Raw genomic sequence first — 14998 nt, forward strand, 5'->3', positions numbered from 1 at the left:
GTTAGTTGCACATTGCATGGGATGTCACGTTTTCAGAAGCCAAGAGTAACAAATAAAGCACCTGAATACTCCTCTTTAGTGAGCTAACTCATTACTCTTCGCTATCTCAGGAAATAATGGAATCTGTATCACAGCAACCGTTCAGTTAGTTAAATATTAATATCGAATGAAGAGAAGCCCGGTTGGAGAGATACGGAGAGTTAAAGAAATAAATGCACGCGTAATCTGCAGTTTTCAAAACAAGAGATTAAACATATTTGCTGAATAGTTATAGGCCATATGTAGATAGAGCTGGGTAATATTACAGTAATATTGATGAAATAGTAGATTAGTAATGCAGTAGAAAAGGGAGGGGTTGCGTTTAGCTGGCAGTGTTAACAATGGTGATTTGCCTTACTTAATATGTGTCTCTTTAAAACACACACACACACACACAAACGCGCGCGCACGCACGCACACAGGCTCTCAGCCCAGGCCCACAAAGCTGGCGCGCGCGGGCCATATATCTCTGTGACTATGCGGTGCTGACCTACGCTCCGCGGCTTTTCACAATAATAATTCAGCAATGCGCGAGGGCTATTTGTTTCGCAATTAGCGGCGTGAGCTAAAACAGGCACCACACCATCACATCAGCGTTACAAGGCCAAGCCGCGAGCTTTCCAACAAACCTTGAAGGAGGGAGTGGAGACCAGAACAAGGAGAGCAAGAAGGAGGGGGCTTACATGATACAATGCGAGGCGTTGTCACACAAAATAGCCATCATATTTCTGAGGCGGAAGGCCCTCTTGGCCTCCCTCGCAGTGTTACAGCTACTGAAATATATATAAAGGAAATCGTAAAGTAATCTCGCCGTGTGTATTCTGCAGGTCTTGACACGCATGGTGACTATTCGGGCCTTTCTCAAGCGGTTCGTGAGACGGGAGAGATGTTTAAGGATGGGTCTTTGCAAGCCACGACTGCTGTTGTTTTAAGGGCCCCCGATAGTTTACTAGACTGTCTGAGGGAAGAGATAGCACGGTGCCCTCGGGTTACAGTGCCCCGGCCGCGCTGTTATGACAAACTCGCCCTAGGGCTTTGTTGACCATGTAACACGTAGCGCTGTCCTGTCCGCGCCGGGTCAAGGGTTTCAGAAGGGTCAGTCTGAGCCTTCGCAACAGACCTAATCGGTCAGAAATACGTGTCCTCTAGTTGAACCCATTGCTGCCATTCTGCCTGCCTGCTGCAAGAATCGATTTTTTTCTGTCATCCCTCAACTTCCCTCAATATCGGTTTCTATATTTTTGTCTTTTTTGCCACGCTTCATGCAACACAGGTCCGCAGAAGGAGGCGAAACCGTAAACCAGAACCACTGGCCTTTTCTCCAATACGCACAAGAGATTGATTTGCAGGGGTTAAATGGCGGTGAGCCAGTATCAGTGCACTCGTGCTCATCTAAGCACACAACATGCAATTGAAGCAATTTGCTACAAGTCGTTTGTTTTAGGCAAATAGTTGCTCTCGAGACATTCTCTTGTGCTTTTCATTCCTGTCTGACCAACAGAGCATCGAATAATTTATTTTCGAGACCGGGCACTTTGCACCTGTGGCCACCCAAGCTCTGTGATGAAATAAAAAGTCGTTTTAAGGAGGGGAAACATACACATGCGCACACAAAAAATATGATATGCAAAAGAAATAAAGTACCATTAACAATAGCCATTAGGGCAACGTGTCCTATTCGCAGATGGGGGATGTCTTATATATTGCATATACAGATATTGCTCACATGTATATATGGCACAATGCAACTCATGCATATTCACAGTGTTGATGAGAGACACATGCGCGTTCACGAGCACATGAACGGACAAACAGACGCTGACGTGCACACATTTTTCTTTCTTCTTCTCGACACCACTTCAGGACCAACAGCAACAAATACACCATCTAACATTTCTACAGATGTGTTGCTCAAAAGCCAAAAGGAAAACATGCTACGACTTTAGTTGTGATGGCACACACCTAAAAGTTATCGCAAACATACGACAGCCGGTTCCCAAATGCTACCCTTACTGTCAAAGCAGCCATAAAATCCATCCGTGGCACAACACGACAAATGTGCTTCTGCTACCCAACTGTGAGAAGGCCATAAAGCAATAAAACTCAAATAAAACAAAAGTACTGTACCTTGAACGCTGCCATCTCTCGTCCTGCGAAGATTCTCACTCGTGCTAACATTTTCAAGAGATTCTTCATGGGACATCCCTCTCCAAAAAAGTTTTCTTGTGGCATGACTTGGTGAATAGAAGATGGTAGAGGGGGGAGGGGGGAGGGGGTCTTCAAGTGCCCTTCAAGATTTCACTCCCCTCCTAGCAGAAGGTCCAAGCAGTTGTGCTGCCGAATGACAATAGGAGAGAAGACTTGTTTAAAGAGAAGCGGTGATTAATGATTTTTCTGTATAATTCTCACATTTTTCTTTAGGCTTCTGTCTGCAAATAATAGCGGTGAACTTTTGAAGCCCTCAAAAGAAATCTGTTCACTCCTATTCAAACCACTGTGGCAGAAAGGTTTTTTTTTCTCTAAAAAAATAAATAAAATATGTGTGACAACAATAGAATTCCAAGGTCTTTACAGATGCCACACGCAAATGCCTCCATTTGAAGAGAGACGATTTTATAAATACATCTCACTTTGGAAATAAGATTTGGGTCTAAATCACAAAATTATTGTATGTAGATAGGCTAGCTATATCAGGTTTATTTAGCTGTGCTAAATATTTATGCCACTCTATTAGCTCTCAATAAATTGCAGAAAAGTGTGCACATTTAACAATTTTAACTAGAGAGACCTGATATGGTTTTACTACCTCACATTTTTACTTTTTGAAGTGTTTGACGTTATGTCCAGGCAGCATTTCATAAATAAAAGGGAGAAAACAGACAAATGGCTTCAGCAGGCTATGTGGCGAAAAGGCCTCTCTGATATCAACAAGCAAGTAATAGAAAATCTTCACGGTGCCACGGAATGCTCGCAGACCAATTTAAGGCCATACTTTTGTGTAAAGTTCAACGCCAGCAAACGGAATGTTATTTTCTCCGGCTCTATATTTTCAATACCTGCTCTGAGAAAAGAAAATGAAAATTAATACAAGGGCTGCGGCTTCCAAAAGAAGCCATTTGTCTTCTTGATTATCTATTTGGTTGTCAGGGTTTGAGCTATGGCACCGACCCGCTCCTTTGTAATATAAAAAACACACAGCTTGCGCTGGCAAACAGTCTCGAAACTGTTGTGCAAGAATTACACTCATTAAAGCATTAAAAGCCCACGAGCCGAGAAACTATTTAACTTCTGCTTTTTTTCTAACATAGATCCATATTTTTAGGCGCATTCACGGCGTCGTTGAGCAGAGGGTTTGTGCACCGTTAAATTAAGGAGAGGCGAGACAGAAAGGAAGGGTTTTGTGATTTAGAATAAGATTACAAGGCGTAATGTACCAGGATTACTCGCAATGCAGCGATATAAATCACCAGAGAGATATGCAGAGATCTTCAAGACAGGCGAGCGCTACAAGGCTAACGAAAATGCACAATGGCAAGCCAAATACAATTAAATTGTGTTTTAAGAAAAACGCAATGGACGATGGTATCCACCTATATAAGAAATATGCATTCAAAATAAGAATATCTGGCTTTAAAATACACAAGAAGACATGACACATGAAGAAAGATTATACTTTTCCGCCATTTATTAAATTTCTAGAGCTATTTACATGTAACAAAGGTAAACAGTGAAAGGTACAAGCAGAAAGAAGACAAAATACAAACATGTAAGAGGGGAAATTTACAATTCATCAGTAAGAAAACTGATCTTTGGAATGTAAAAAATATATAATAAAATGTAAAATTATAAGAAAGAAAGAAAGAAAGAAAGATAGATAGATAGAAAGAAAGAAAGAAAGAAGGAAAGAAAGAAAGAAAGAAAGAAAGAAAGAAAGAAAGAAAGAAAGAAAGAAAGAAAGAAAGAAAGAAAGAAAGAAAGAAAGAAAAAGTGTGGTATGTGCGCATGTCTACCATAAAAAAAGAGGGTGGTATGATGACATAAAAAAGAATAAACGAAAATATAGTGTATTTTCTCATGCAATATACGCACCTTTTATCTATACAACCCTGGCCACACTTAACTTAAATTTCATTTAAACTTACAAACAAATGCTGAGATTAGCTATTGCAGATATTTGCCATTAAGTCAAAAGAACTTAATCTGACCACTTCATAAAACTAGACAAAAAATACAATTGAGGTAATTTAAATAGTACTTAGCAGTGCTCTCATTGAAATGCTTTGCGTTGTACCGGTTTTGGTTATACATATCTATCCATCCAGCTTCATTGAACCTTTATATTATATTTAAAACTACTAACAACTAATTAGTAATTTGCTGTTCTTAGACTGAAATGCGCTAAACAGGCGAGTGAAACAAGTCCCTGTATTTGTAATGAGCGGCAAATGGACCACACGCACAATAACCCTCAGTCCCATTGGCATTGCATTCGAAATGCAAATAGCAAATGCAAAATAACCTAATTGCTACAAAATACAAAACTTCATATCAGTTGAAAAACACTCGGCTAGTTATTTTTAAGCCAGGGGAATAAAGGGAGTTAGAAAAGGCTTCTTGACAAAACAGAGCGACTCATTTATTAAGCACAACGCTAGACGTCGAGGTAATGGGCAGGCCTACGGTTCATCCTTTGTACCACAGAGTAAACATGACAAATGGGGCCGAGTTTGGCGTGATTAAAGATGAAACACGGATCCATCTTCACCCAATCTGAAAACTATCTGCCGCCTTCTGTGCTTATGGAAGGGGCGAGTGAGCAGGAAAGGCGTGCGGGATAAAAATGGGAACCAGACTGGGAAGGCAACCCATCTATATAGTATTTGAGTTCGAGTCTTCAGTCTCTTCACCCATTTTTAGTGTTAAAAAGATGAACATGTTCTTTGCTCCTTCCCCCCCACATCTTCCTCGTTTTTATCCTTGTAATTAGAGTGCAGGGGGGAGACAGGAGACCCAACGCGGGTAAAATCCACGTTCTACTGTCCATAAAATTAGATTTTATAATTGTACGTGTTTTTGGGCAACAGTGGAGGGCTATAGACTTGACGGAGGTCCGCTAGCTCGATTCTGATTGCTGCCCAATGTCGGGCCGCCGCTTGGATTAATGTTGGCAGAGTTGCTGCGTATTTTGGTGTTGGGAAGCTTATGGTCCTTCTTCCACTTCATGCGCCGGTTCTGAAACCAAATCTTAATCTGTCGTTCGGATAGGCACAGTGTATGGGCAATCTCAACCCTCCGTCTGCGGGTCAGATAGCGGTTGTAATGGAACTCTTTCTCCAATTCCAGGACTTGCTGCCGCGTGTACGCTGTGCGTGAGCGCTTTGGTTCACCCCCTGAATAGTTCGGGCTCACTGTTGGGATACAGAGAACGACACGTTACAAAAAAGTATAACACTGGCGCGCACACAGCCCCATACACACTCACGTGTACATAGATATGTACACTCCAAAATCACATGCACACACACAGACACACACACACACACACACACACACACACACACACACACACACACACACTACAATAATATAGTGTAGTATAATTTTTATAACTTGAAGAAAATCCGCTCGTATTTGCAAGTCTAGGCTACTGTGTGACTGTTAAAAGATCCTATTGTGCAAAATGGTAAACAAGAACAAAAAAGTGGACATTGTAATTTATTTAGAATAAGCAACTGAATAAGGGTCGGGACAGTGACATTTAATTCTAGACTGCATGGCTCAAATTAAGTCAATAAAACAGCTCAAAATACAATAGGGATATTGCATTTTTGCAGAAGAAATCCTTAAAAGAAATACATATTCAGCAATAACACTACAATGGAACAGCATAATCTATAGTTGGCTATGTGCGAGTAGTGTTAACTTGCCCCCTTTTCAGCGCACACCATGGCAGCTCTATGAGTACATGCACTAATTATCGCGGAATAATAGTTCATAAAAGAGTTCGACTGTTTGTATTACCATTATTGTTTTATTATCGTCCTCATAACTATGAATATGTTAGCTCTTATAAGTATTTTTATACTAACAATTGTAATGTGGCAATGTAAAGTACACATTAATCCGTCCAGTCACTTAAAATCAAATTATTAAAACATAAAACTTAACTTATGGATTACATGAGAACTCATAAACCTCTTCTCGGGAAGAAATTAGAACGAGAAAGTTGCATAGACGCCGAAAGAGCTTAAAGAAGGAGTGCAATAAAAATTTATGGAGGGTGTAATTATATTGCCCTGCAAACAGACGATCGTAAATCTCGACCAAGGGCAACTTCATAAGGGGAGCAATAGATTTAACGCCGGACATTAGGCTTTCTAAAGTGGCTGAGCTGTCTGCGCACGGAAACGCACTAGTAAGAGAAGTTTATCTGCACTTACCGATGTTTACGTGGACTTTTTTCATCCAGGGGTATACCACGGGATCTTTCCTTGAGGTGACCGTTGAAGTGTTTTGGCTAGTAGGAGTCTGACCGCAGGCAGGCGGAGGGCTTGGAGTTACCGAGTCGCAGTGATGGCTTGGTTCAGGGAGAGGGGTTGAGAGTGCGGTTGTGGGTAGAACGTGACCTCGTGGAGAGATGACCGCGGCAGGCTGCCCCGGACCCTGGCACGATGTGTAGGCTGGGTCGGCGCAGCCCGACCGCTGGTGGTAGATCGGCTCATGCTGGAACGAGGGGTCTTGCCTTTGGGCGCTGTAGTAGTCCGGAGAGTGACTGGGTAGGTAGTCGCTCTGGGAATATTCCTCGCAGGGTGGAAACTTAGGGTCCACATAGTTGGAGTTGATCAAATAGGAACTCATGGCCATTAATTTCTTTGAATTGCACACAAAATATACTAAAATTTATATGTATCCCTTTACTCGTTTTCCTGTTTCGTAGAACCCTCCTACTTTCTGTCAAGTGAACAAAGTTAAGGGTCCATGTGACATCGTCAGCCAATGGCGTGAATCTTCGCGATTCCCGGATAAGGAAATGGGATTAGTCAGTTTGGATCGCGCTCATCAACTCACATATCGGAATGGTCCAAAATTCCATACTTTCTCATACGTTACCGTGCGCTTGATGAGATAGTGAGTGAATCAAAACAATAACAAGCGAAAGCAGACACAGCGAAAAGGCATGCTGGATTCTAGCAGCCACATAGAAAGTCACGCCCCCAGTCCCCCTCAGTTCATCTGCACATTGAGAACATGACTACACCTCTATAAAGAACTGTTCAGATTTGGCGCACTGAAATACTGCTAAATTTTGGCTAGTGTTCATGAAACGCGGTACCAGGGGAAAGTGATGCAAGGAAATCGCCTTGGCCAAGGTCTTAAATGCACTCGCTAATAACGATGAGAGAATGGTCGTGGCGTGAGCAGCGTGTCAGAGATGAATCTGGGCTTGTTTAAGATCGATAGAAAATTCATCAACTAATTCAGGTTACAAAGCCTCCTAAATCACAAAGGAGACCTTCTGCATTTAAACGTAGTCTGCAGTCATTCCACTCCAAACAGTGCGTTTATCCTTTACGCCTAATCTACACACAATGAATAGTAATTTATGTGCTCGATTCACTATTAACACCAGTAGCAAATATGCCTCTTTGTTTACTGATAGTGATGTTAAAACATGGCATTCAGATGGTATATAAATCAGTGCAAATCTCTTCATACTTTTTTTTTGTTCTTTTCGATTTCTTTAAAAATCTCACTAGGCTATTGACATCATAAATGCCATTCAAATCTACACCACAATTTACAGAAAAATATAGTAGCTAAGAAAAAACAACTTTCGTTCCTGCTACAATGTTTCCAGTATACCAAACAGTCATGACAATGATAAAACAAAAATTAAAAATGTCATCTTCTTTGCCCGTTGAAGTTGAATGTAGCCTATACATCAACTACATACTCCCCTAGATACGAATTTGTGACTGTGCGTCTGTTTACACAAATCCGGATCTACAGGGTATATATAGATGACAGTATCTTCTTGACATTAGAGAGCCTGCTCACCTTGACAGCGCCTTCCCAGTGTCAAGTTGTTGCACCTGGAACAGTTGGATATCTGCCTCCAAGGATATCAGCAATCTGTCTCGCCACTTAATGGATCGGTGCTTCTTTTATAAACTTTGCGAATGGTTTGTGGTAAACTCTGGCGTTTTTGTTGTTGTTGTACATTTCTGTCATAGATATCAGCTAAACACACAGGCTAAGAGAGTAAAATTTACTTTTTCCCCCATCTGTGGCCCAGAAACAACATTTCCTACCGTCGAACTCATAGTCTTTGTCTCTTCGATATATACTGAACAGTCGAAGCGTACAACTTTGTCGTCTAATGTGCACATTTTCTGTCAAAAACGTTTAAAAATCTGAAAGAAAAATCTAATTAAATGAATGTTAAAAATTAACAAAACGGCTGGGACTAATACAACAATATAATATCTATTCACGACAGTCTTGAATTTTAAAAAAAGGTCATTAGAGTCAATGCGCGTACAGGCCAGAAAGTAAATGCGACAGCGACAGATCTCAATAAAGGTCAAAGAAAGCTGGAGCAGCCACTGGAATAAAACATGTGGGTTTTATGGCAGGTCAGCTCTGTTTGCTACCGGCAAACACCAGTCAAACGGCGAATAAATAGAGAGGTGAGAGGGTATAAAACAATAAAATATGCACAGGACAATACCAATAGTTCTTTAACCCCCTGACACCAAACATTTTATGACTCCTTAAACAAGCGTTTCTCTCTCCAAACACTCGGCCCATCATTTCATGAAAAACGCTCTGAAATAAAGAACTTCTAATTCATCTTATGGAGTTTCCTTTTGTTTTGGGGATGCAACGATAATTTCAGGATGTTTTTTTTTTTATAGCTGTGCAGAAAAGGTAAGATTTCCTTATTTAACTTAGAACGGAGGATAGTGTGAAAGTGGAAAAAAAACGAATAAAACGGATCAAAATTTAAATATTATATTTATAATTTAAAATCATCGACATTGCCTTATTTATTAGAGCAGCAAGCAGTATGTCTCGTCAATAAAAAAAAATTCGTTTGCCACATTTCATAGCTTAGCGAAAAGAAAGATCTACTAGAGTATTAACATCGAAAAATTATTATTGTGGCCGACGAAACTGCCATTGCTCTACATGCCAAAATATATAAAATTAACTACAACCGAAACACAATTAATCGTAATAATTTTCGAAATAACCGTCGAGAGCGAAAACAATAGGCTACCAAAATATTAATTTAAATACATATTTATCATTTTATTTTATTTTATTGATAGCTACAATTATAATTCAGCAAATGTCTATATTTATACGAAATCTTAATCTACAAATCTTAAATCTGGAGGGTGTATGGTTTTGTGTCTTTGTTCTGCTGCGGTTTAAGTGACAAAGGCAAACACATAGTATTAAATGATTATTAACTTGATTCCAGAGTATGCACGAAATGAATGTTTCAAGAATTGTACCAAAATAACATCGAATAGTATCGAAATATTCTAGAACGAAGGAAACTCATTTTTCATTCACTGAGCAGTTATAGAATGTGCATAAAAACTTGTATCATATCAAAGAAATCTGTAGCACCCCTAGCGTTTGGCAGTCAAAGCTCTGGCAATTTTTCAAATGGGCCTCTGCCATTTTCAGCTCTTTTTTCAACTTGCCTGAGTCTTTTCTTCTCTCTCAGTTCATTTTGATTGCTGCTTGGTATTAATCGTGCCGAACTTCTTGCACTGAAGCACATTAGCATCCATGTCCAGTAGAAACTATGAAAATAATTTAACGCTTAAATGACTCAGCTTTTATTTCGCATGTAAACTATATAGGCTACACCTTATTTCACATTTTAGCGATGAAAATCTATTGTAACAGCAAAGGAGAAAGTTCAGCCTTGGTGTCCACTCTAACCCTTTCACCCCCTGAAGTCCCCGACCTCGCCTTCACCCCCGTGAGCCATCTTCTTCTAAAAGCCATAGGGACCTCGCGCCATCTGCCTCATTATGGGGTTAATGTGTACACCGACAGGCATTCAAAGCCGCGGCTCAGAGACTATAGCCAAGGTAAATATTCACCATATAAAACCCACACACTCAACAGTGCAACTCCGTGGGGCTCGAATTCAAAGTCATAACTCCGTTATGATAGGAGGGGGGACCCGTACTCTCGCCACAGTGTGCGCGAGCACGTGTTCCGCGTCCGCCCAAGCAAACACCTGCAGAAGACAGCACGGCGATATGCAAATGAAGCGCCTTTTCCTTTACTTACTTTTTTTACTCTGAGCGTTGCACCTCGCATTTCTGTAGTCTCTCGCCCGTATCTCCTCTCCTTTGCGGTACGCGCTCTTTGCAGGGGATTGTCGCCGCTCCAAACCCTTTCTTTCCGTTTCAACCGTTCCTATCCGAGTCCCTCCGTCTAAACCCCCCCTCACTCCTTTCTCCAAAGCCACAGGTTTAGCCCGTGACCTCGCCGTGATACCTTTGTGTGCTCAACTCCCTCTCATTTCCGTGGGTCCCCTCGAGCTCATCTTTAACATCACGCGACGATAACAGACAGGCAGAAATTAGCACATCCAAGAAAATTCCCAACCGACTCAAGAGCTCAGAAAAGCAGAAATAAGAAGAAAAAAAACACAGAGCCACCAATTTCGACAACAGGAGTTATCGTGCCGTAACTATTTTCCGTTTTGAGGCTTTATCTTGCTGGCAACAAGAAGGGGCTTTCCCCACACAACGCGGCCATCTCTGTCCTAAAACAACTAAAAATAAAATGCACGTTAGCCTCAAGCCGCTGTGAGCTCTACAATACCATTGGGCGATATAAGGCATTTTGTTGTGGACTCTCAAGTTTTCATATTAATCTCGCACTTTGGCAGTCTTTGTTAAACAGCGAGGCGTGTCACGAGTCCCAGTACATTTTAATATTTGTTAGACGCGCTGACCTCCGGTTCACCCCTTCTCTGGGTCTCTCCCACTCTAAAGTTCTATAGTAATGCATGCATAGTGTGTTCGCTCAAATTGAATTGTGCCCAGGTCATTACTTTGAAGAAAAATGGCTCGAGAAAGGGGGGTCATTCAAAAAGGCTTTATAACCCACAAATCAGTTCAACCATAGAGCGATTCTTTATTTTCCTAGTTGTATTCACAATACTAAAAGAGATGTTCAACGTGAATCTAAATGTCCAAACTAAAAAACGAATTTACTAAATATTAAAAGTTCGTTAAGTTTTTTTATTTTTATTTTTTTATGTTAGGCTAGGCTACTATTTGTGTGTGTTAGGGTAGCCTAGTCTAATCTATTAGGGTAGGGTAACGAAAAATACCATCCTGACAAAAACACGATCCACATTTTTACAAATAAATTCTATAATTTTAATTATATAGCCTAAAATAATGTTTATATATAATATATGCTATACAATTATATATACAAATTATTATAATATATGGTTGTATTATATAGCCTATATACAATTTTGACACGCAAAATAAAAATGTTAACGGTTGATAACATTTATTTTTTTGCGAACAGATGAAAAAAAAACTATCCAAATATAGGCTATACTTTTCTTTCTAGAAACGCCACGTGAACACAAAATATATATAATGCAGGGTACAACACTGCCCAGCAACGGCACATGTTAGGATGGAATGGAAATTAATTCGGTGAACTCCATCTGAACTCCAAATGGGACGAGTTTTCTAATATAATTATTCACCACTTACGTACGTTGTTTCTCAGAATATCAAGCCGTTCAGCATCACATCATCCTGACTCACCACCATTAGTCTTAATGTGCGTGCCAATAAATTAATATTCATGACCAAATTATCAGTTGCCCAATTTCTAACTTAACATAGCTACTCCAAACACGCCTTTAAAATCAATATTTTATTTATCTCATAAAACTGAAAACCAAACTAGATCTAATCCCAATATCTATATAAAGATTGAATGTTTTAAATAGTTTTATTGCTATTGTTATCGTGGATATCATTTTATTTCGTTAATGTTTTAGGCCTATATATTTTTTTCATGATGATTGTTTGGATATGACATGATGACACTAAATCTAAATTCCCTAAGAAAGGGAAATGGGCTTCTTAAGTAAATTTCCGTAGTCAATTCGAGTTGTGGGTATAGGAACAACAACGTGTCTACATTTTAAACAAGTAAACAAAATACCGCAGGTGGTCTTCCGTTTCGAACGCAATTAATGTGATCAACAAACTAAAATGTGAAATAGCCTACAACAGATCCTATAAAGATAATGAGAATGGCGTCGCTTAACTTACTTATTTCTTTCACAATAATTTTAAGAAAATGTTTTTATTGCGTAGGCCCTACCGTTTAACACGCATCCAGCGCACTCAAAATCCCAGGCTCAAGCAGTAAACTATGGTTAATTTATTTTTAAATTATAGATATAAATGTATAGGCTATTTATTATTCTGCTGTAATCACATGAAGATTATTATGAAGTAGATGCTAGTCAGAAACCCTGTAAGAAAGCTTTATTTGTAGTTATCACGTTAGACAAAAAAATAAGGTTTACACAATTCACATACAGCTCTGAACTTATTGAGAAATTATTATAAAGTACAAAATAAAAAAGAATGTAATTTTTTTGTGCAGAAAACAAAGTTAAAAAAATAACAGCAACATTTTTTTAAACAGGTAACTGTCGAACTGATTGCCATTTTACTATTTTTTTCAGGAGCCACGTTTCTAAACTTCATATAGAAATCATACTTTTCTATAAATAATTAAGCCGCCTCGTCACAAAATCCATGGAACACAATAAATTCATCAATGAATGAGATAAATTATGAAAAGATTCACAACGTTCAGGCCTTTTCGGTGATGTCCTAAACCTCAAGATTCGATCCTATTATTTTCTCCCCAACACACCCTTTAGCGGGAACGTGCTTTGTTGCAAAGTCGCTCACCTCAGTTCTGCTCTTTCTATCATTTTTCTAATCTTTTCAAAAGGGACAGTCTGAAACCCCTCACTACCCTTCTTTCTCCTTCTCCCACTTTGCCATTGACATCCAGCGATTGGTCAAGCGCAGCGATTCGACAGCCAACGACCGAGCCACGCACTACGTAAACTTTTGACCCCTGAACTATTTGACCCCACCAAATCTCGCGCCATTTCTAACGAGACTACGTTCACCTTCACTCGCTCTTCTGGATTAAACGTAGACAGAGAGAGAGAGAGAAGGGAGAACGAGCCTCTCTTGTGGCTAAGCCATAGGTTTATGCTTTCTGGTAAAAGCATTGAACTAGGCTGGCTCACAATTGAAGCTTTTACAGGCAAAATGCAGAATCCGAAAAGCACTATAAATTGGCACTATTGCGATCACGAAAAAAATCACAGAAACGTTGTCGGTGGAATTTAGATTAGTATTCTATGATAATTTAAATTGCGTATTACGAGACGTTTCCAAACCCTTTGGTTGTTGGAACAGGGCGACATGCAGACACCAGCATCCTTAACCATCGTGATCTTGGTCTGAAGCGGGCTCTGCTGGCGGCAAAGGAGAGCTACATCTGAGAAAAATCCAACTCAAGCATAACGTCAGGAGGAGAAAATAGGCTATATGTAGCCTATTTGTATTGATAAAAAAATTTTTTTATAGAATAACTCACAAATGAGACACGTAAATATATATTCGCTATATAATTTGAATAAAGTAAATAATAATATAAAACAGGCTAAATAATTTGACTTAATTTGCCATAAATGTTGCCTTAGATTGTTTTTTTTTTAGCAATTATTAAATTTTAAATCCAAACTCTTTTCCTACGATTTGATGTTTGTATTAAGATTAACGTGTGATAGCCTATTATAGATTAACACGTATAGGCTATATTAAACAAGATAGGCTATTCATAAATGTGTTATTCGTTATGTAATTTTGTTTAATTTATTATGTGAGTTACGTATGAGTTATGTATTTGTAAACGTACATATCCGCACATTTGTACAAAATAAGTTATATTTTTTAATCTTATCTCTTACTCTAAGTCTAATAATTGCTTACGTAGCCTATACACTAATAGGCATATTTATATTTATTCTAACACTTTATATAGCATACTTTATTATTAAACATTCCAAAAAATTAGCAGAATTTGTAGCTATTATTTAATCAGGGGTTTTCTATTATCTAATTAAACCGGATCATATAATCATGGCGTGGTTTAATGGTTAGCCCAGATATGGCGTGCGGGCGACGCGAGTTCAAATCCTGCTTGTATCATCTGCCAGTCTTGTTCACCCTTGTTCTTCCTGTTCTCGTATCAAAGTGTCAAAGAGCCCAATAACACATGAAGAAAACACCACACTTTAAATATTTGTTTTTCTGTTGTTTAAATGTTTTGTTTTTTGTCTTGGCTTGCTCGTCAGATATTGAATACAGATGTTAAAATACAATTGCATAAAACATTCTCAATCAAGAACCTCTTTTTTAGGACAAGCATCGCATAATTTCGCTTTATTCACTCGTTGTATTTTTTGTATATTTCGCGCTTGCGCCCTCGCAGCAGTGCCCGTCTGCTGACCCCTGGATGATCCCGTCCCTATGCATTATGGATGAGAAATGCTTGCAGATTGCCCCTATCAATATGCAAAACTCATTAGTCTTAAAATTGCTATTTAAACGTTCGAAATTGCTGCGTCTACGTGGTAGAGGGCTTATAGAAATCATAGAAATTGATTTTTAGTACCATATGCTCAATGGACATAGAATGCTGGAAACGTCAAAGTGAAATTTCCTGCTAAATAAGTTATCTGTGCCTCGTTGCATCAATAAAAATGTTGTAATTCCAAATAGTCGTATATGTCTTTGGGCTAACCTTTAAAACCACATTTATAGACTCTATAGTCTTTGATTCCCTGAGT

The 14998-nt window shown here is 39.2% G+C and overlaps 2 protein-coding genes and 1 long non-coding RNA gene across 4 annotated transcripts in view; 1 reads left to right on the forward strand and 2 right to left on the reverse strand.

Annotated features, from left to right (window-relative positions):
• LOC143721560 (uncharacterized) overlaps positions 1 to 14998 on the forward strand; it is a 264252-nt gene that overhangs the window by 238058 nt on the left and 11196 nt on the right. The window lies entirely within an intron of this gene.
• The window catches only part of hoxb3a (homeobox B3a), a 51390-nt gene that overhangs the window by 21169 nt on the left and 15223 nt on the right, over positions 1 to 14998 (reverse strand). Inside the window, exons 2-3 of one of the 2 annotated variants that reach the window (XM_077212059.1) lie at positions 8098 to 8453; positions 2167 to 2373 (exon numbers count right to left, since the gene is read on the reverse strand). The gene's annotated coding sequence lies outside the window, so the exon portion shown is untranslated. The remainder of the gene's footprint in view (positions 1 to 2166; positions 2374 to 8097; positions 8454 to 14998) is intronic. The other variant, XM_077212060.1, reaches the window with a different exon arrangement.
• Positions 3703 to 7959, reverse strand: hoxb4a (homeobox B4a). Its single transcript, XM_077212071.1, has 2 exons — positions 6480 to 7959; positions 3703 to 5447 (listed from the first exon to the last, which is right to left on the reverse strand). Exons 1-2 carry the CDS (start codon positions 6901 to 6903, stop codon positions 5131 to 5133), a joined length of 741 nt encoding a protein of 246 aa, XP_077068186.1. The 5' UTR covers positions 6904 to 7959; the 3' UTR covers positions 3703 to 5130.

This window comes from Siphateles boraxobius, unplaced genomic scaffold (genome assembly GCF_051911475.1).
Source record: "Siphateles boraxobius isolate OS27281-9 unplaced genomic scaffold, OSU_SipBor_1 66, whole genome shotgun sequence".
NCBI classification, from domain to species: Eukaryota; Metazoa; Chordata; class Actinopteri; order Cypriniformes; family Leuciscidae; genus Siphateles; species Siphateles boraxobius.

Coding starts and splice junctions, on each gene's coding strand:
- hoxb4a (XM_077212071.1), bottom strand. CDS start 6,903: ATGGCCATGAGTTCCTATTTGATCAACTCCAACTATGTGGACCCTAAG. Junction 5,448..6,479: donor AAAAGTCCACGTAAACATCG/GTAAGTGCAGAT, acceptor GTATCCCAACAG/TGAGCCCGAACTATTCAGGG.